The sequence below is a fragment of the Pogonomyrmex barbatus genome, unplaced genomic scaffold (genome assembly GCF_055798465.1).
Source record: "Pogonomyrmex barbatus isolate J1 unplaced genomic scaffold, ASM5579846v1 scaffold5, whole genome shotgun sequence".
NCBI lineage: Eukaryota > Metazoa > Arthropoda > Insecta > Hymenoptera > Formicidae > Pogonomyrmex > Pogonomyrmex barbatus.
This window is the reverse complement of record NW_028297149.1, coordinates 4,531,910-4,553,276: the sequence shown is the minus strand read 5'-3', so window position 1 is coordinate 4,553,276 and position 21,367 is coordinate 4,531,910. Positions and strand designations below refer to the sequence as shown.

The following is a 21,367-nucleotide window of genomic DNA, read 5'->3' as shown; positions in this document are numbered from 1 at the left end:
TATAAGGCTCGGTTCTCTCGCGGCGCGACATGAGTTGTGTGACGAGGCGAGAAATGGCATGTAAAAGTTTCTTGCATCGTATAGTTTATTTTGTATTTTCCCTTAAAAACATGATGTTTTCATATTCTTGAAAGTTATAAAAAATATCAGAAAATAAGATATCTGTCCAATAAGTCATGTAAAAGTGTAAAATTTTTAAATAAAATTAATTCTTGAAATAATGGTCATTGCTCAGCTATTAGAAACAACTAGATCTAGTGATCTGATAATTTCTAATAGCTGAGCAATGTATGATATGAAACAATTTTATATATATATATATATATATTATATATATATATATATATATCATGTATATGTTATTATATATATATATATATATATATATATATATATAATAACATATACATTGTATATATTACATTAAGATATAAATTGAATACTTACGATTTTTTCACTTGCTATTGCCTGAGCTTCCATAAATAGTTTCAAGTCATAATCAGGCGTGAGATTGTTCAATCGAGGCTGCTTGTCCTTTTCATTCCCCTGCAATTCACTGCCGCTATCGCTTTCGTTACCATCACCAGTGTTACCCTTCCATTTGTTTCTCATTTCTCGTACTTTAAGTTGATAATTGCGCTGTTCAGTAGTTTGATGAACACCTTTAGGTTTTTTTGCTAGATTTGCTATCGCCTTCTTGCGTTCTTCCTCTCGCTTTTTTCTTTCCTTATAAAATTCTCTAAAAAAAAAATCAATATTATCCCTTTAACGTACGATCAGATATGTGTCTCAATTGATACGTATTCTCATCAATGGATGGATTTCAAATTAAAATCCTGGATGCAGCTCGACTTACATGCAAGCCTGAGATGTGGTATTATGATATAATGGACACGCTTCTAAAGTAAAGTGCGTGTCGAGTTTTCCGGAGAGATGACCTCGCGAGTCGCAGGACGCAGCTAATGGACATTCACGCTCTTTTGCACGTGCTCGATTATAGGAAGCTTGATTTGTTCTACCACTTGTAATATTGGAGGCAGTACTACTGTTCTGTGTTGATCTACCAGTTCCAGAGGATTGTCTAGCGGCGGCGGATAGTCCAGCGCGTTTGACAGGCGACTTACTTGTGCTCCTCTTACTCTCAGCTATTCTCAACAAATTATACGAATTAACATAATTTATGAATATGCTATATTCATTATCTAAATATCATAAGCGAAAAAATTTAAAGATAATAAACTTTAATATATTCATATTAACAGAAAATTATTGCAGTTAAAAGTAGAATGGACAAAAACAAAATAGAGAAATCAAATTGAACGAATTTCGTAACTCGATATAAGATTCCCTTTTGTTCATACCTGTATCAGATTCGGAATCGCTGACTGCCTTCGCCTGTAACTGGAGCAATTTACTTCCTTTGCGTGTTTGCAGTTTCCGCTTCCCTTTCGTCGCCGCTTTCGAAGGCGATGTTTCACGATCATCCATCTCTTTCTCACTTGCAGACGCATCTCCATCGTTGTCGCTTTTTACCGCACCTAATTAAACAATTATTTTTATTTATTCTTGCTCTTTTCATATACACATTTTACATTGATAAAAACATTGCGTTCAAACCTTGTCGTCTGGTAACTGCTTTTTGCGGTTTTACTGGTGCGACAGTCGCGGAAGGTCTTTTAGGTGGTACGCCCGTTATGGTATTACTCGCTAATACACTAGGTTGCGTTTCTTTCTTTTTCGGTTGAGGTTGAGAGCTGGTGATACTTTCTGACGATTCCGAATCGGAGCTACTGTCCGAACTACCAGAGGATGCCGAACCACCAGAACTCTTCGAACTGGCCGAACTATCTGATTTCTGTGGCTGCACGGGTTTTGGAACTATAAAAATCATTACGTTAAAAATAATGTCAATTTATGTGAAGAAATCAAAATATCTGAAGTCGTTAATAAGATAGGATTATTTACCAGGTCTGCTTGTTGCTGATGTTGTTGCTGATTTTTGCTTGGTTTCATTTAATTTTACCTTAGTCGGCGGATTTTTGGAACATTTCACAGAACTACTAGTTGGTTTCACTGTATTAGCTTTTGCTGAGACACCGCTGTCACTTTCGCTACTGTTTTCTGGACTGAATATACTTTTCTTCTTCAATTTCTTCTGGACTGGTTCCGTTGTCTTCCCAGATTTTTCGGGAGGTTTGCCATTGGCATTTGTGGAACCTTAAAAATTATCCATTATAATTGTTTTGAAAATATAAAAATGATATTTTATTACTCACGCACATGCGCACACGCGTGCAGTAGTATAGAAGTAGTAGTAGTATAGAAAACATGAACATACCAGAAAATTTGTTGGATTTGGCATTGGCAGGTTTTGAAGCAGGTGTAGTTTTATGCTGTCCTGATGCAGGCACTGGTTTTGCAGGAGATCTTTGTGTCTTAACAACTGGTGCAACAGTAGCAGTAGCTTTCGGTTTAGCCGGCGGTTTCCTTTTTTGGGGTGATTTTGCCTTATTGGGCAACTCTTCAGACTCAGAGGAATACACTGATGGTCTGGGTTTTGATGGCTGCCGTTCTTTATTTTTATTTTCCAGAGGTGGCACAGATACTGTTTCAACTTTGGATTTAACATGACGAGTGGCTGGAAACTGCGCTTTTTTCCTAGTTCTTTCTGTATCAGATGCTTTCTCACTATTGGCAGAACTACTGGAGTTCTCTGAATCAGATGAACTGGATTCACTGCCTGAACTCGATGAGCTACTTGATGAAGAACCCGAACTGGTTGAAGATGTGGATTCTGAACTAGTTGTCTATAAAATATTATATTGTATTTAATACTTACTAGAGCTGAAGTATAATGCATTACTTGTAATACTGTTATCATTACATACATGGTTACAAACTTTTTTTGATGAATGGCTGATATATTTTTTTGTTAACTATACACATATAAAAAATATATATATATATTTTAGAGATAAGAAAATTACTGTGTGTGTGTGTGTGTGTGTGTGTGTGTTTAGAGTAGAATCGATTTTTTCACAATGAAAAGTCGAAGAGTCAATAAATTTTGAGTTGACGAACAAAATATGGCATAAAAAATATAATAAAAACAAAATGAATTTGTCATGAAGATGAATAAAGACGCAAAAGTTCACTTTTCCCTTATTATAACCTATAACTACACTTGCCTTTCGTTTAGGTGTCATTTCTGTGGTGTTATCTCTCGATCAGTCTGCAAGCATTGTTGAACATCATCTCTGCGAGGTTATCTTTGTTTCTTGTTGGATTGTCGCCCACTCGTCACACTCGTAATATATTTTAAAAAAGCATGTTATTTTACACGCATATATGCCGTAAGCCTGACGCTTGGTCAGTGTCGGTCCACAATAAGTATTTAATCTTTAAGCCGTAAGAAATTGACCAATCATAGTCGAGTATTTTTTTCATATTCGATTATAATTGGTCAATTTCTTACTTCTTAAAGCTTAAATCATATTGTGGACCGACACTAATGTCGCATGTCGCATGTGATTTAAAGCTTAAGCGTACCGTAGTATCGGTCCACAATAAGTATTTAACTTTAAGCCGTAAGAAATTGACCAATCATAATCGATTATTCTTTTCATATTCGATTATAATTGGTCAATTTCTTACGTCTTAAAGCTTAAATCATCTATTGTGGACCGCTACGTACATGGGGGAAATGATGTATTTTTGCGCGTGCATCCAAAGGGTCATCTTTAGGAAGTGTTTAATGACAAATGATCAGATCCAGGCTGCGTTCCAAAATTCACTGCTTATACTGAAAATCTATAATATACGTGACCTAAACTATATATTTTTAATACTGGCAGTGAATATCGAAACGCAGCTCCAGTGCTGCCAGAAATGGCATCCTGCATCATGGTGGGTGCATTCGTTTACGCAGTGTTTTATGCATTTACTTTCTCATCTGCTTGTCACATGATCGAAATTTACCGAACGGATAACTGCATGAATAACTGCACGGATCGTATCTTCCAATAGAAATTGAGCCGATTATTTGAATGTAAGTAAAGAGATAATTTTATACATAAATTTATATTTGAATAATTAAAATGTAATAAAACTTTTTTATTGTATAAAAGATAATATTTTATTGATATTAAATTTAATTGATATAAATAATGGATATTATAAAAAATATTTAATCTATAAATTTTTTACTTAAAAGTTAGATATTAATTTTTTGTGAATTATATTTTATTATTCTTATTTTTTCTTATTTCTTCTTATTTTTATTCTTATTTTTTCTTATTTTAATCTTATTTTTTCTTATTTTTTTTAATTTTATCTTATTTTTATTTTAATTATATTTTATTATTCTTATTTTACTTGGATCAATTATTTATTTCTGACCCTTTTCGCTTTTTATTCTAATAAAATTCATTTTGGTGTTCGTTTACGCAGTACTGCAAGCAGAGCATCCAAAGCAGGACTTCCGAGATAATTGCACAGATGAGATATGTGGCGGTCCCTCGCTCACACAACTAATACCTAATGCAAAGCATCCACGAAAAGAATCATGGCTGTGTTACATCCCGAGATGGCGTAGAACGGTTAATGAGTTTGAGAAAAGGAATTCTGGCTTTACTTTTATGGTGGATACTAAATATGGTTATATTTGGATTAGAGTTCGCGAAATTACAATTTAAGATTATTTGGTTCACAATAAAGATAATTTCCTAGATCAATGTAAACGTAAACAGAAATATCAATAAAGAGTTATGTAAAAACAATATTAACAAAGTGCAGTAATAATAATAATAATAATAATAATAATAATAATAATAATAATAATAATAATAATAATAATAATAATAATAATAATGCAGATAGACTAATAACAATAATAATAATCATGTCAATGGAAAATATATCATGAATCATAATGGTGAATAAAACAACATTGTGATTTAGACCTAATTATATGCGGAGTAGAAAAACAAATTAGACAATATCAAATAAGAATGGGAATGATGATTAGAAAACAAAGTATAAGAGCTTCAAAGGTATACGACAAAAATTATTATTATTATCAAATAGACAATAAAAGCTTCCATCAGCAAACTGGGTCTTCGTGTCCAACAACTTTTTGCTTTTCTAAATTTCAAGACAATGCTTATCGCGAACTACGTGTCGTTAATTTTTAACGATCTTGCAACGTAGTCTACTCAAAGTTAAATCTAAATTTTAGCCTTTCCCTATTAAATCGATAATCAATTTGAAATCGACTAATCCGATTATTGGAAATTATTTTTATTGCGAAAAATATTACCCCAGCCAGGAATCGAACCTGGATTGCTCGCTTAACGCGCGAATGTCTTATCCATTCGACCACTGAGGCATGTGGTAATTTTAAAAATAATTTCCAATAATCGGAGATTAATCGATTTCAAATTGATTATCGATTTAATAGGGAAGGAGTAAAATTTAGATTTAGCTTTGAGTAGACTACGTTGCAAGATCGTTAAAAATTAGCGACACGTAGTTCGCAATAAGCATTGTCTTGAAATTTAGAAAAGCAAAAAATTGTTCGATACGAAGACTCAGTCTACCGATGGAAGCCTCTATTGTCTATTTGTTGAAACATATATCGGATATAATTATCATTATTGTTATTATTATTATATATAAGTAGATAAAAGTATCAGTACTGTATATAATTTGACGTAGATTTAATACTAATAATATATTAATCAATCAATATAAAAAGGAGATGTCAAATAGTAATAATAATAATAATAATAATAATAATAATATAATGTAAATTAAAAATATAGTATAGTATTTAAATAAAGAGCTACACAAAAAGGTGATATAAATTTAACGTGATATGAATTTAATTTATAAAGAAACCAACCAATCAAATAATAATAATAATAATAATAGTAATAATAATAATCTAAATAATAATAATAATAGAAATGATTACCTTAAATGGTTCAAAGTAAATGGTTAAAAGTTTAAAATTCTAGCAAATTCTCTTTCCTTTCCTTTTCCTTAATAGTTAATATAGTTTTCGTCCTTAATAATAAAAGATTCGGTGATTTGATTCAGTGGAATGATTCGACGACTATATTCTCTGGAGGTTCGTTAACGACTGCATCTACGTCATTTCGGATGAATGTCTGCAAGTTTTAATTTTCTGCGGACGTTACACCCGTATATCGCAGTAGTAGCGCACCTGTCTTGGACACACCTGAGGACCTAAGTTCGAATCTCACCGCGGCCAACATCTTTTTTTGCCATCAAACTCAGAACATCGTGGACAACGCTCCTCGCAAACGCCACAGATATATCCCTGCGTAAACGAACGACGAACTGCGCTGCAGTCACTTTCGCAGACGGAGTAAACGAATGACATCTGCGGTAGTGACTGCATAAACGAATGCACCCGGCAGCAGCGGTTGTAAAACGGTAGTGGGGAGAGCGCGAAGCACGAACATAGAACACGAGCCACATCCATGTGCGCTCGGCGTTTTAATTACCTTCGAACGGAAGAGAATAGGAATACTATCCTACTCTCTCACGCTCGAAGTGCTGCGCAAGGACAATAGAAATACTATCGTACTCTATTGTACTCGATGTGAAATCCATAGACATATGAAATATATAGGCCAAGCATAAGTTGCCACTTTAGACAAGGGGGGAGGGAATCTGATATACGGGGCGAGGAGCATTCCACTCGTCTGACATCGGTTCATTTCGGGTAGACTCGGTTTATTTATGTTTTGTGCTCCATTTGAATAGTGATTTAAATGAAAGAAGAAATATTAGTCGTTTGAAGTAAAAATATATTAAAATAGTAATGAGATTTTGTGTTGTATTTTGTGTTGTAAAAATCGACATAATAAAAAAAATATGAAACAGTTAGAGATGGAAAATATTACAAATAAACAAATCTCATTTTATTTGTAAGTATTTGTAAATATGTGGATTATAAATTTGTAATATTTAAATTAATTTATTACTTGATGTACATATATATGTGTGTGTGTGTGTGTGTGTGTGTGTGTGTGTGTGTGTGTGTGTGTGTGTGTGTGTGTATGTAAAATTACTATATATATATATATATATATATATATATATATATATATATACTCAATCAGCAAAATGTTAGCAGAATGTTGGCAAACTGGCAACAGATTTAATCAGAAAATGTTAGCAGACTGATTTTTGATCTGAGGTTACATTCTGTTGACAAAACCTGTTAAGAAAAAAGAACGACATACAAAACTTGGCGCGCCTGGGTCGCATTAGTTAATATTAAAAAAGAAATAAGTTTAAAAATAAAAAATCTTAAAATATATTAAATTTTAATTCAAATTGTTTTCTATTTGTCTATACATAATTCATTATTATTAAAAGTAGTTTTAATGCGACCCGGGTGCGCCAAGTTTTGTATGTCGTTTTTTTTCTTACATATCAGATTTTCTTTTATATTTTATTTTTATATAAACACAAGTACAATAATTCAATAAAATTTTTTTGGCAACTACAAATTGACATTAATTTTGGATTAATAACATCTTTTTTCACCTTTGCAAGTTTCTTTTCTACTTCATATAATTAAAAGTTTGTGCCAATTTTTGATATCATGTTTTTTGTAGAAATAATGAAACGATTTTTCAAATAAAAATAAACTACAAAATAAAATGTATTTTAATATAAAGCTCTTTTTATTTTATTAAATTAGAAGTTGACGCCAATTTTCTTCATATCACATCTTTTGTACCAATATGAAATTTATTATTAAACAGATTTTTGTAGATGGAAATTTTTGTATAAAATTCTTTCTTTTACATAAATAAGAAAACGGGCGCGTGAACTTGGCGTTATTTTTTACCTTTTTTAAAAGATAATTTTATTAGGATATCACTCATTTTTTTTAGTAACAAATAGTATTTATTATTTAGCATATTTGAAACATTTTTTTACTTTATATAGACTATACTAGAAAAAACAATCAGTATTCAGTCATTATTTTTTAATAATCTTTTTAAAAAAAAAAGATTTTTAAACACATTTTTTGCTCCTCTTTCTTGGCTATTTTTTCTTGTTAATTTGCGTATCATCAATGTCTATCCATTCATTAGACATTTCATCTCTACATATACTTGTATAATGACCATCTTCAATAGATGATTCATGATGAAAAATGACATTTATTACTTTATAAAATTGTCCCCTTACTGATATTGTTGCTACTGCACGCAAATTAAATTGATCTATTTTTATTAATTTACCATTTTGTTCTGAAAATAATTGTAAATAAATGATAAGTATTTCTTAAGTGTTAATGTTAATTCTTTTTTAAATATTGTATCTTTCCCTGTACAATTTTTACATAAGTCATGAGAGTGATACCACCTCGAAAAAGTAATATTTAATAAATCATTAAGATTGTAACTGTCTTTCTTTAAATTAGTAATGGAAATTGAAATAAAAATATTAATAATCATTAGTAATAACAATTGTATCACAATTTTTGTATCATAGTGGTTTTGTACCGTATTTGATGTTTAACTAGATTTTTTTATATAATCATATTTTTCACAGATAGCTATGAGAAATTCAGAAGCATCTTGTTTTATACAACTAGAAAAATTATTTCCTAAATCTTATCGTACTGTAAATGTATTATTCAAATCAGATATTCCGTTTTCATATCGATTTATTAATATATCTAAAACTTTTAATTTATTATACTCAAAAATTTGTTTTTTAATAACATTTAAATGCAAAAGACATTGCAAAACTGCATTTGCGTAAGATGAAACTTTATCCTTATTTTGGAACCCATGTATTACCCAAACAGTATTTTTTTGAATCGTTTCATGTGACTTCTTGAACAGAAGAAATAACTTTTGGTAATGTCCATAAAGTATCTTTTATTTTAGTATATTTTTTTTTAAATAGTAATTAATTTCGCTTCTGATATGTTATGTTATATGTTATGTTATATGTTATTTATGTTGTTTTATGTTATATGTTATTAATTTATGTTTTATGTTATATATGTTATATATGTTTTTTTATGTTATTTATGTTTAATTAATTTATATTTAATGTAATTGTTAATAATTGTTAATAATTTGTTGTAAAAATCTAATACATTTGTTGTCAATAATCTAATAATATAATAAAAATCTAATAATTTAATTTGTTGTAAAAATCTAATGTAATTTGTTGTAAAAATCTAATTCTATTTCTATTTCTATTTCTATTTCTTATTCTATTTCTTCAATGTATTATATATTATTACAATATTACTTACTATTATATGTGACACGTAATATCTTCTTTTTATTAATCAATACGTACAATTTCACAGGAGGGACATCTGTCAAAGACATATCAAATAAAAAAAATGAGCGCTGCAAGAGCTGTCATTACAGAGACATTAGCGCCTCTTGCGACAGAAAAAGGAGAATCATGACGACAACCAGGACGTTTTTTAAATTTATCAATTTGAACTTTGCATCACGATTAAGTCGCGATATCTCAGTTTGTAGAACAGAGAAAAAAAATAAAAACACTTTTTTTATATAATTTGATACTCAGCTATCGATTAAACATAATTAAAACTTAATCAATGCAGTCATTGCTGAGATATGAAAATGTAAACCGAGTTCATCCCGGGGTCTCACGTGAATAGAGCCACGGGCGTCTCGCCGCCGTTCTACGCGAACTTCGCTGCGCGTGAACTTGGCGTCGAGATACCACCTGTGTCTCTTGATTATAAATGTATTTTATATATATATATATATATATATATATATATATATATAAAATAAAAACAACATATATTGTATATAATTACTATATATATATATATATATATATATATATATATATATATATACATATATATAGTAATTATATACTATATATATATATATATATATATATATAGTAATTATATACAATATATGTTGTTTTAGATTTCCCAAAAATATGAACAGACGCAAAAAATGACTTGAAGCTTTACAATTAAAAAATTATAAACTGACAAAATCGGCAGCGGCAATTTGTTCTGTTTATTTTAAAAATACAGATTATGAGTTCATGTAAATCATGTAAATCGCAAATTAAAAAAGGATGCTGTTCCATATATATATATATATTTACATTATATTCATATATATCTCACACACACACACACACACACACACACACGCGCGCGCGCGCGCGCGCGCGCGCGCGTGTGTGTGATATATATATGAATATAATGTAAATATATATACATATGGAACAGCATACACATGGACAACCGATTGGACATTTTTAAGTTTCCTATTGAAAACTATTGTATGCTCAACATTTTAGTATTAGAATTTTCGTCTCTAAATGACTTAAAAAATCTGCCATTAGCAGGTGGTGCGTTAGGTCTGGGACATCTTCGAGTAACTAAAAAAGAAATTTGTTAATTCACAATATGTTACAATTATTATATTCAATAAGAGGAAATTCAACCTGTAGTTCAAATTTAAATGAACAAAATACTTTTATAGAAAAAAACATTAATAATGAAACTAGTTAGTACAAATACATATATTTGTTCATAAAATAATACTACAATACATTTATATTATTACAGGCAAAAATAATGAAAATACAGAAATCACAGAACAATCACAGAAGATAACAGGTTTATCATACAATAATGGACTAGTGAATCGTTCCATCAGTATATCTCCTGACAGAATCAAATTCACCAATTAAAGTTAAAATTCGAAAAATATACACACATGAAATTAAAGCTGTGAAAAGAAAGTTATCTGTAATTATGAACACACAAAAACACAGAAGAAGGATGTGTTAAAGGATCTACAGAAGCGGAATTTAACAGTAGAGGAAAGTGACATATTACAACATTTAAACAAAGGTACAAGGGAATAAAGCGTGAAATAAGAAAGCGGAAAAATTTGCCTATATCTAGTGTGTATCAACTTAATTTACGGCAATTTGTTATCATTGCATTATTACTCACCAAAAGCATATAATTATGTTCGGCGTAAATTTTACAATATCACATCCAATAACATTATCAAAATGGTCGTTCATTAGATGGAGAGCCTAGTATTAACAATAAGGCTTTAGAAGCTATTAAATCACGCATACAATCTGTTTCATATAAATTGATAGATGCATTAATGTTTGATGAGATGGCAATATGGCAGCATATCGATTATTATAAAAACAAATTTGTAGGATATGTAGATTATGGTACTTATGTGGAATGCGATACAACAAAAATTGCAAAAGAAGCATTTAGTTTTTTGTTATGTGTATAAATCAAACCTGGAAATTAGCTATTGCTTACTACCTAATAAATGTAACTACAAACCAAAAGCAAAATTTGATAACACAATGTTTAATAGCACTGCATGAAACTGGAATGTTAGTAATATCATTGACATGTGATTATCAACTAATTTAAAAATGTTACAGAGTAACGTAATCTTGATTGCAAATTTAATACGCAATCAAATAATCTTGACATAGTTTAAACATCCGTCTGACGACAGCAAAATCAATGTATTTCTTGATCCATGTCATATGTTAAAATTGGTACGGAATGTTCTTGATACTATAAAGGAACTTTTAGATAGTGGAATAAAATTCAATGGAAATATTTGGAAGATTTACAAGAAACAGAAGGTCTGCATCTTGATAATAAATTGAGGATAACTAAGCATACAGATTTTTATCAGAATAAGATGAAAGTTAAACTAGCGACTCAATTATTAAGTAAATCAATTGCGAATGCATTAGAATGTTGCAGAGATACGTTACAATTATCACAATTTAAAAGATTAAAGATTTAAAGATTAAAGATTGTTCGGCCACTATTAAATTTATCTTTACTTTTAATGATTTATTTGATATTTTTACTTCTAAAAATATAAGACAATGTGGTTTTAAAAAACCGATAGGTACTAATAATTATCTAGAAATTGTTAAAAAAAACTCGAAGAATGTGCAGATTAAAAGTTACATTAGTACTTGTTAAAGAACGAAAAAAAGTGTTTGATTCAAAACTTAAAACAAGTTTTCTCGGGTTTCTAATAAATATTGAAAGTTTACTACTATGCACAAATCAACTTGCGTTGATAATGATCTATTAAAATATATTCCAATGTATAAGATTAGCCAGGATCATTTAGAATTATTATTTAGTAATATACGTTCACATAGTGGATATAATAACACTCTTACAGTCAAACAATTTAAGTCTATTTTAAAAAAATTAATAGTACATACGGAAATAAAAGAACGGAAACTGGTAACTGTATACCTTTAGAAAACATTCCTATATTGCATATCAACACATAATCCGATTAATATTATAAATAATACAACAAATCAAAATCAAAATTGGCTTAATGTTTTTCACACAACTGATCATGATTATATTTCATATACACAATATCCGTTTTTTGCTATAGAATATAAAAATGAAGTTATTACTTATATAGCTGAATATATACTAAGAAAACTTATAAAAACTTTATGTTGCTCTAAATGTATTGAAACATTAATGAAGTATATTAACAAAGTATAAGATATTATTTGTGTAACGGTGCACCTTTGCCGACGTCGCGGATTAGCTCGCCGGTACCAGGATTCGGGAGATCCGAATTTACGAACAAAACAGCGATTAACCAAAATATAAAATTTATTGAGTGATTAATTGTAAGCATAGATACAGGGAGTAAGCGAATAAGTGTGTGCGTGCGTGCGTCGTGCGTGTGTGTGCGTGTGCGTGTGTGTGTGTGTGTGTGTGTGTGTGTGTGTGTGTGTGTATGTGTGTGTGTGTGTGTGTGTGTGTGTGTGTGTGTGTGGGCGCGCGCGCGCGCGCGTGCATATTCAGGCGCAATGTGATGTTCCGCACGAGGATAATATTCACAATGATCGGCGGAGACGTACAAGCTTGTAGAAGTGGAGTAGCGGTTAGTAATTAAGATACAAAACTTGCTGAAGTGGAATAGCAGTATTTAACGAGATCGCAGGAGCGGAGTAGCGATATGTATAGAGATCGCAGAAGCAGAATAGCGATAACGAGAGATACAGAGCTCGCAGAAGCGGAGTAACGGTCGATATATGGCGCAAGAGACTTACAAGCTAGCTATTTACATTATGACAAGCCCAGAGCGAGGACGGTCGCGCGCGCACAAGCACACTACCGACCGGGAGCTCCCGGCTTCGGAGAGGGAGCACCCTTCCCCGCGTCAGGAAGTCGGGAAGACCAACGCCGGTAACCCCTAACTTCGGAGAGGTAACATCTTTCTCCGTGGTGAAGAAAGGCAGGAAGTCAGGAAGGCAAGGAAATCTTGATCGAGACTCGGAAACACCCGGAGTGGTCTCGCTCGAAACGGAAACTGGTTTGGTGCCGACTCGTCAATTAAGCCGGTTTTTATACCGCTTTGGCTTCCCCTCTCTACGAATCTCCGTGGTAAGAGTAAGTCCTCATGGTGGAGAATTACACGGATAATAGCGCTCAATGGGCGCCGAGCGGATGGCCGGCCCTAAACTGTGATGGCACTAGCGTGTGCCGTTACAATTGTAATTTAATAAATATTAAAAATAGAGAATTATTATATTCATCAAAGATTTTAAACATATGTAAGACTATAGAAAAAGCATTAACTAACTTATATACATATACATAAAACGTTAGATCAATTTAATATGAGTAAATTTACAAATAATATTATGGTACATTTTATAGATAATAATATTTTTTCCGAATTAAAAAAACATATAAATGACCAAGATTTTTTTTCAAATCATTTAAATAATTTGTTACGTGCAATTATACAATTATATACAAAAACAAGATTGATGCATTATATACAAGAAGTTAAAATAAGCGATAGACATAAATTTAATAAATTTAATAAATTAATATTATTTAAAACACAATAAAAGAAATAAACATATATATAAGTATTTATTTTATTCAATCTTTTTGTAAAAATTTATATTATCTCTCTATATTAGGAAGAGTGTTTAATAAAAATAACAGGCAATACATAAGATTATATATTTATAAAAATATAATATAAAAAATATCAAATGATATAAATATAAAATTTGTTAAATGTATCAATAATATATTCAATATGTAAATATTAAATGAATAATGTGTTTTTTTTAAATATTTCCAATGCGAAATTATATCAGTGATTTTGAATTTTCTTCGTGTTAATATAATAAAATCCTTTACATTGTATTTTTCTAAGTTACAAAACTATTTCTTAAGAAACAACAGAAAATATTTTATATAAAATAATGAAAACAGCATGTTTCTTTATTAATTAGTTTAAAATATTATGTATTTAATATATGTATTAAAATTTATTATGTTCATCATAGTTAGATTAAGAATCACTAATTACAATATGACAATCACATGAAAAGCCGAATATATTCGAGAACTTACGAAAATAATCGAAGTCAGACCAGTGCCCGCAAATACAGTTACCTCTCGTACTAAGGCTTGGTCTATATATTTCATATGTCTATGGCGAAATCCGTGCGCTTACGCGCGCTCGACCAAGTTCGGCACGTCGAGAAAGAGAATGTCGTCCCTCCTTCTCGCTCTGATCGCTCGACTCTATCGCGATCGAGAATGCTAAATGCTTTCTCGGCGTGAATTTGAGTCGCGGACGCGCAATTATAATTGATACGATTTTTAGGAAACATTACATCTGAAAAAAGATAAACATATGAAATAAATTTTAATAGAGAATTATTTTATTTATTTAACAATTTTACAATTATTTTACACTATCCTGTAGCGATATGTTTGCCACATCTGGTAAAGTCAAACGCGTATTTAGAACGACACACGTATACACACATAGCCGGATCACTCGGAATCATTAGATATTTGGAATCGAGCGACAAATATAACGATCGGACTTTTGTTTCTTCTCGAATCGGAGATGTCGTTTAATTGTTTTGAGCAATGCGAATAATTGCGTGCATCCGTATAATTGTCGTAGCATGTAAATTTAGAGAGGATAATCAATTACTTACAGTCGTGGAATTTAATCACTAGTCGTTATTAAAATGAAATATTCAAATTGTAACGGAAGCGAAAATAATGACAGGACGAAAAATATGTTGACAATAAAAGAAACATCTCGAACAAATATGTGATCCGGACAATCGATTTGACAAAAAAAAAGACGGGGATTCGATCTCAAGATTTTGCGGAGTCAAGACGTGTCGCGAGAACATTATAATCCGAGATTTTTAATAAAGAAACCGATAACGTAATACTTCGTCTCATACTGATCAATGCTCCTGCAATCACCAACTGCTATCACTAAAGTGGTGACTCCGATGTGATCGCGAGTGTGGTGTAATTATAAAGACAATCGAGCGTGACTTTCGTGTGTTTTTAAAAAAAAAAAAAGTATAGTTAACCGAGAAGCGAGATGGTGCTAACGCGTGATGAGCCGAGCCAGCAATCGACGGAACAGCAGCAACATTTTTTAGAACAACAACTGCAATTAGAGCAAGAAAGAAGAGCGCTCGAACAGCAACGACTCCAACTGACGCAGCAGCAGCATCTATTGCCTGTGCAACATCTAGCGGCGGAGCAACCGCAGGATTTCGTCGCGCCGGGAGCTGAAGTGAATCGAGTAGGAATGAGAATGCCCGAGTTCACTCCAATTGACCCTGAACTGTGGTTCAGTATTGTTGACCGCAGTTTTTCGACCGCCGGTATCACAAAAGACGCCACAAAATTCGATTACGCTGTCACCGCGTTAAGTCCGTGTTATACGGTGAAGGTGCGCGACATTATTATGGACCCGTCCGCGGAAAATGCGTATGAGACTTTAAAAACGGAACTTATTAAACGTCCTAGTTTGTCTCAAGAACATAAGACTCGCAGACTTCTAGAGCATGAGGAGATAGGTGATCGCAAACCGTCGCAATTTTTGCGTCACTTACGTGGTCTTGCCGGTAACGTAATCGGGGAGAAAGTATTGCGCACGGTGTAGTTGAGCCGTTTACTCGCGTTCTTACAGCCACATTTAGCGGCTCGAACGGAGAGCACATTGGATCAGTTAGCGGACGTCGCGGATGCGATCATGGATGCAACGCGTGGGCCAGTATTTCAGGTCGCGGAAGCCACGCGACTATCATTTCGAGCCGCAGAATAGCGTTGGATAACACTATGACGATCGAAGCGAAATTCAACTTGGATGGATGCAACTGGAACAGATGCGTCTGTCGTTGTAACAAGAGATGACAGAACAGCTGACAGCCATACGGAAATCGATAGAATCCATCGGAATATGCGACAGAAATCGCAGTAGAGATCGGCGGCGATCGCGTTCGCGGCCGCGTTCGCGAGGGCGAAGTCATTCAAAAAATGGCCTGTGCTGGTGGTATTGGAAATTCGGGCCAAATGCAAGACGTTGCGGATCACCTTGCTCGGCAAACCAGCAGCAGGCGGGAAATGCAGCGGCTCATCGCTAATGGCGACTAGTGAAGAGGACCCGATGACGCGTCGTCTTTTTATAACCGATCGTCGTACGAGAATAAGTTTCCTGATCGACACGGGAGCTGATTTGTGTGTCTATCCGCGAAGAATGTTACGCGGTCCGTTGAAGAGATCGACGATACGAGCTTTCAATCGCGAATGGAACAATTATTCGCACGTACGGCGTGAAGTCGCTGTCATTGGACTTCGGTTTGCGACGTGTGGCGCTTCGTGATCGCGGACGTTTCGAGATCGATAATCAGAGCGGATTTTTTAGCTTATTACGGGCTGCTTGTGAATTTGCGAGATCGTCGACTAATAGACGGAGTGACAAGCCTGACTATCCAGGAGCGCTGTTTGCTGTGCACCCAGCATCAAGACGGTGACGGGTACATCGCCGTACCACGAATTGTTAATAAGGTTTCCTGACGTGACGAGACCAGAAGGACGACCAAAAGAACTGAAACATGATACGCGACATTTTATTAAAACGATCCCAGGTCCGCCTGTAGTGTGTAAGCCACGGAGACTCGCTCCGGAGCGTTTGACGGCTGCGAAAAAAGAATTTCAGCGAATGATTGAGCTGGGAGTCGCTCGACCTTCTAAGAGTTGTTGGTCGTCGCCCTTACACCTGGTGCCGAAAAAGGGTGAGGAATGGCGACCCTGCGGCGACTACCAGGCGCTCAACGCGAGAACAGTCCCAGACTGTTATCCTGTGCGCCATATCCAAGATTTCGCACAGACGCTTGAAGGAAAGAAAATCTTCACAATCATTGACCTTGTAAGAGCGTACCACCAAATCCCGGTTGCTGACGAAGACATTCCGAAAACGGCGATTACCACAAGTCCACAAGCCATTCGGCATGTATGAATTTCCATACATGTCCTTTAACTTGCGCAACGCAGCGCAGACGTTCCAGCGATTCATTGACGAGGTTTTGCACGGACTGGAATTTTGTCACGCGTACATTGACGACATCTTGGTCGCGTCAGAATCGGATGAAGAACATCAAAGGCACCTCGAAATTTTATTTGGGCGACTGCAAAAATACGGGGTAGGCATTAACCCTGGAAAGTGTGTGTTTGGCCAGCCAGAAGTGGAGTTTCTAGGTTATCTGATGGGAGAAGGAACTCGACCATTGCCTTAGCGAGTAGTACAAGCAATTCAGAAGTTTCAGCAGCCGAAATCAGCAAAAGAATTGAGGCGATATTTAGGCATACTGAATTTATATAGGAGATTTCTGCCTAACGCAGCCGAAATGCAAGCACCGCTCAATGATCTATTTCATAACAATATAAAAGGCAAGCAACCGATTATATGGACATCACAAGCACAGCAAGCATTCCAAGAGAGGACCAGAGAAAGTTTAGCCAACGCCGCTTTGTTAGCACATTCGAAGGATAACGCGGAACTAGCGTTATTTACAGACGCGTCGGATCGTAGTGTCGGCGCCGCGTTACAACAAAGCGGCAGCAGCGTTGGGAACCGCTAGCGTTCTTTTCGAAGAAGCTGAGTCCGACCGAGTCGAAATATAGTGCGTTTGACAGGGAATTGTTAGTGGTGTATCTCACGATTAAACATTTTCGGTGTTGGAAGCACGGACTTTTGCGGTGTATACAGATCACAAGCCGCTGACTTTCGCGTTTCGTCAAAAACCAGATGTTCCCCACATCAGTTTAGACTATGGGGGTTTTGTGGTGCACCAATGTGGTGTGTGTATGTACACCAATGTGGTGGTTCGTTTATCCCCCCACCAATATGTTGTCGTTCTGCTGAGTCTCCGACGCTGGTAGTCCGCTGTTTGAGTACGAGGCGGAATGGGCGACGGGGAATGGAAGGTTGTCGTGCTGGTTCCCAGAAATGTATGAATCTCATGCGTACATTTTATGCATATTTAATAAAGGCAAGAAAACGTCGTGTACATTAACGGCGTGGCGCGGGCGTTTGAGTTCCCCGCGTATAAGAGGAGTCGCTGGTGTTGGCCGGGGAGCGTGGTTCCTCCAGGAAACGTTGCGTGCGTCGCTCACCGGCTCCGCCGTGATGAGGCGTCCGGGCTCGTGTGGCCAGAGCGGCTTCGATAGGTGTCGAGGCCTCTGTTTGCGAGGCGGCGTGTAACGTAGGCTGCCGGTGGTCTCGGCGGGGCGTTCCCCGCGTGATGCTCCCCAAGTCGAGGGGCAGAAGGCGCCACGGAGTGATGGTGGGCTCCGGTCGCAGCCCTGTGAAGCTCGGGACGGATGGACGGCGATGTGCCGCGATCTGCGGCGAAAACCTCGCCCGTTGCGGGGTGACTGGTTCGCCACGTGCGTCCCTGCGGGCCGGAAAATGGAGGTTGCGGCCCGGCGTAGGCGGACAAGTCCGCGGAGCTGCTGCGTGCGGCCGCGGTGGCGTCCGCGACGTTGGGCCGGATGTGTGGCTGTCGGCCGACGAGGAGGAAGTCGAGAGGGCGCCAAATAGGTCGACCAGACGGTCTCGCTCGGAGGCCGTGGGGCGATGTTCGCTCCTCCGCGCTGGCGGCGCGGGCTCTGGTCGACGTGGTGTTCCCCGTGTCGGTGTCTGGCCGTTTCGTCGTCCTCCCAGCCGCGTGGTCCGCTCTGCGCTGGCGACGGGGGTAGTCCTCCCCGTTGAGATGGCGGCAGGCCGCTGGGGCACGGGCGGATGCGGCTGCGAGGTCGGCGGCTGTGTAGTGGTGGCTGCGACGTGGTGGCGGAATCTGGAGTCGTCTCTGCGGCGTGGTCCTCCTCCTCCGATGTCTGCGATGGTGGCTCGTTCCGGTGCCTCTCGGCAGGAGTGCCTAAAGTCCACTCAACGGCGTGAACGGCCGCTGAGAAGAAGTCGGCGAGAGGAGGCACGGAGTGAACGGCCGCGTCGAAAGGTGAGGAGCCCCTGGCGTGAACGGCCACCGAGGGGGGAGTACGACCTGTGTAGGGTCGGTAACGCCGGCAAAAAAGAGCTGTACAGCTGACCGCAAGCGGTCGGACCTCAGTGTCTCCTTAGCCGTGTACGGGCCCCAGAGCGCACTGAGGGGTAGTGTCGGTTGCTGGTGCTGGCCGCTCTTATATAGCGGCCGTGTGGTCTTCCGCGCACGAGTTGCTGATTGTCCGTGTGGCCATCTCGCGGCGAGCGCGCGGATCACTCTCGTGCGCGGGCGGGCCTTACGGCTTTTCACGCACGAGCGGACGGTCGGACGTCTGGCCATCTCGTGGCGAGCGTGTATCACTCCCGTGCGCGGGCCCACGGTGTCGGCGCGTGGCAGCGCGGCGGCGCGCGCCGGCGCGCTCGGTGCAGGGTCGGAGTGGCGGTGACCGCCACAAGACATTTGGATTTTATCGGCCAGTTCACAACGGATATTCGTTATATACCTGGATCAGATAACGTCGTGGCTGACACACTTTCAAGAATTGACGAACTGAAATTACCTTTGGACTACGCCGTATTGGCTGCATTTCAGAAATCTGACGAGGAATTAAAGAAACTGTTAGACCAAGAATCAAGCTTGGTAATGAGAGAGATGGAAATTCATTCGGGAACAGGAATAGCGGTGTATTGCGACACGTCAACGAAAACGTCGTGTCCATTCCTGACGAAACCGTTTCGTCGATTTGCGTTTGACAGTGTCCATAATTTGGCATCCGGGAGTGAGGGCGACGGGCAAGCTCATGGCTCAACGCTATGTCTGGCTGTTGATGAAGACTCTCGGGATTGGACTCGTGCATGCATACCGTGCCAACGAGCCAAGGTATTACGTCATGTCGCGACGCCCGTGAGATCATTTGCTGTGCTATCCAGGAGGTTTGAGCACATTCACCTGAATCATAATAATGCCAATTTCAGAGGGAAAGAGATACTGCCTCACCTGCGTCGATCGCTTTACGCGATGGCCAGAAGCATTCCCTCTAGAAGACCAAAAGGCGGGATCAGTGGCGAGAGCTTTCTATGACGGATGGATCTGCCGATTTGGTGCGCCTCTGCGAATTACCACCGATCAGGGACATCAGTTCGAGTCTCATCTTTTCCGTCAGCTGAGTGAGTTGACGGGAACGTCGCATCTGAGAACTGCAGCATATTATCCGCAAGTGAATGATATGGTGGAGCGGTTCCATCAAAGCGGCTATTAAATGTCATGAGAGCAGTAATTGGACCCGGGCTGTCGACGGTGCTACTGGGAGTTCGGATGGCTTGGCGAGAAGAAAAAGTTGCCCTTTTGCGGGCAACAGCGGCCGAATTCGTACACGGAGAAACACTTCGATTACCGGGGCGGTTTCTACAGCGGCAAATAACAGAGGACTCGGGGAATATAACTTGACTACGTCAAGGAGCTGTTTCGTCGTTTCGATGATTTGCGCCCGATCGCGGGCACTCGCCACGGAGGACAGCATCCGTTTGTTTTCGAGAGATTTGGCGACCGAGCGATCGAGAGATTTGGCGACCACGGACTATGTATTCATCCGTCACGATGGACCGAAAGAGATGCTGCGGCCACTTTACGATGACTCTTTCGCAGTAACAAGCCGCGGCGACAAAAATTTTACCGTGCGCGTGCACGGTAAAAATATTATGGTATCAATAGACCGATTAAAACAAGCGTATATGATTTCAGATCTTATCACAGATGATAGATCACAGCTACCAGGGTCAATGGAACATGGCAAATCCGATGTAAATGCGGGCTTGAGAGAGTCGGAAAACACGCCGTACCAGGACGACCGGATATCGTGACGAAGTCAGGAAGGAGAATGTGATTCCCAGACCATTTCCAGGCTGGATCGACATAAATCTAAATTTTAAATAACATGTAAGTAGGTATACTAGGCCGGTTC

General features: G+C 37.1%; 2 protein-coding genes, 1 long non-coding RNA gene and 1 pseudogene across 13 annotated transcripts in view; 3 read left to right on the top strand and 1 right to left on the bottom strand.

Annotated features, from left to right (window-relative positions):
• The window catches only part of chm (lysine acetyltransferase chameau), a 47,382-nt gene extending 43,982 nt beyond the window's left edge, over positions 1-3,400 (bottom strand). For 7 of the 11 annotated variants that reach the window (XR_016140487.1, XR_016140489.1, XR_016140490.1 and 4 more), the window contains exons 1-7: positions 3,189-3,399; positions 2,339-2,807; positions 1,966-2,217; positions 1,618-1,878; positions 1,362-1,538; positions 857-1,145; positions 448-739 (exon numbers count right to left, since the gene is read on the bottom strand). Coding sequence is in view for 6 of the 11 variants with exons in the window: in XM_089082037.1 (XP_088938163.1) it covers positions 448-739; positions 857-1,145; positions 1,362-1,538; positions 1,618-1,878; positions 1,966-2,217; positions 2,339-2,807; positions 3,189-3,206 (1,758 nt within the window). In the remaining 5 variants the exon portion in view is untranslated. Of the gene's footprint in view, positions 1-447; positions 740-856; positions 1,146-1,361; positions 1,539-1,617; positions 1,879-1,965; positions 2,218-2,338; positions 2,808-3,188 lie in introns of all 11 variants that reach the window. The other 4 variants (XM_089082038.1, XM_089082042.1, XM_089082041.1 and 1 more) reach the window with 1 other exon arrangement.
• Positions 3,401-3,888: 488 nt separating this feature from the next.
• On the top strand, positions 3,889-4,776 carry LOC148935382 (uncharacterized). The gene is made up of 2 exons (XR_016140411.1): positions 3,889-4,048; positions 4,450-4,776. It is a non-coding gene; the product is annotated as an uncharacterized LOC148935382 (long non-coding RNA).
• A 3,620-nt stretch (positions 4,777-8,396) lies between these two features.
• LOC148935381 (uncharacterized) lies at positions 8,397-11,653 on the top strand (annotated as a pseudogene).
• A 3,830-nt stretch (positions 11,654-15,483) lies between these two features.
• On the top strand, positions 15,484-16,083 carry LOC148935380 (uncharacterized). The gene has a single exon (XM_089081656.1). It carries the CDS (start codon positions 15,495-15,497, stop codon positions 16,062-16,064), a length of 570 nt encoding a protein of 189 aa, XP_088937782.1. The 5' UTR covers positions 15,484-15,494; the 3' UTR covers positions 16,065-16,083.
• The last annotated feature ends 5,284 nt before the right edge of the window (positions 16,084-21,367 follow it).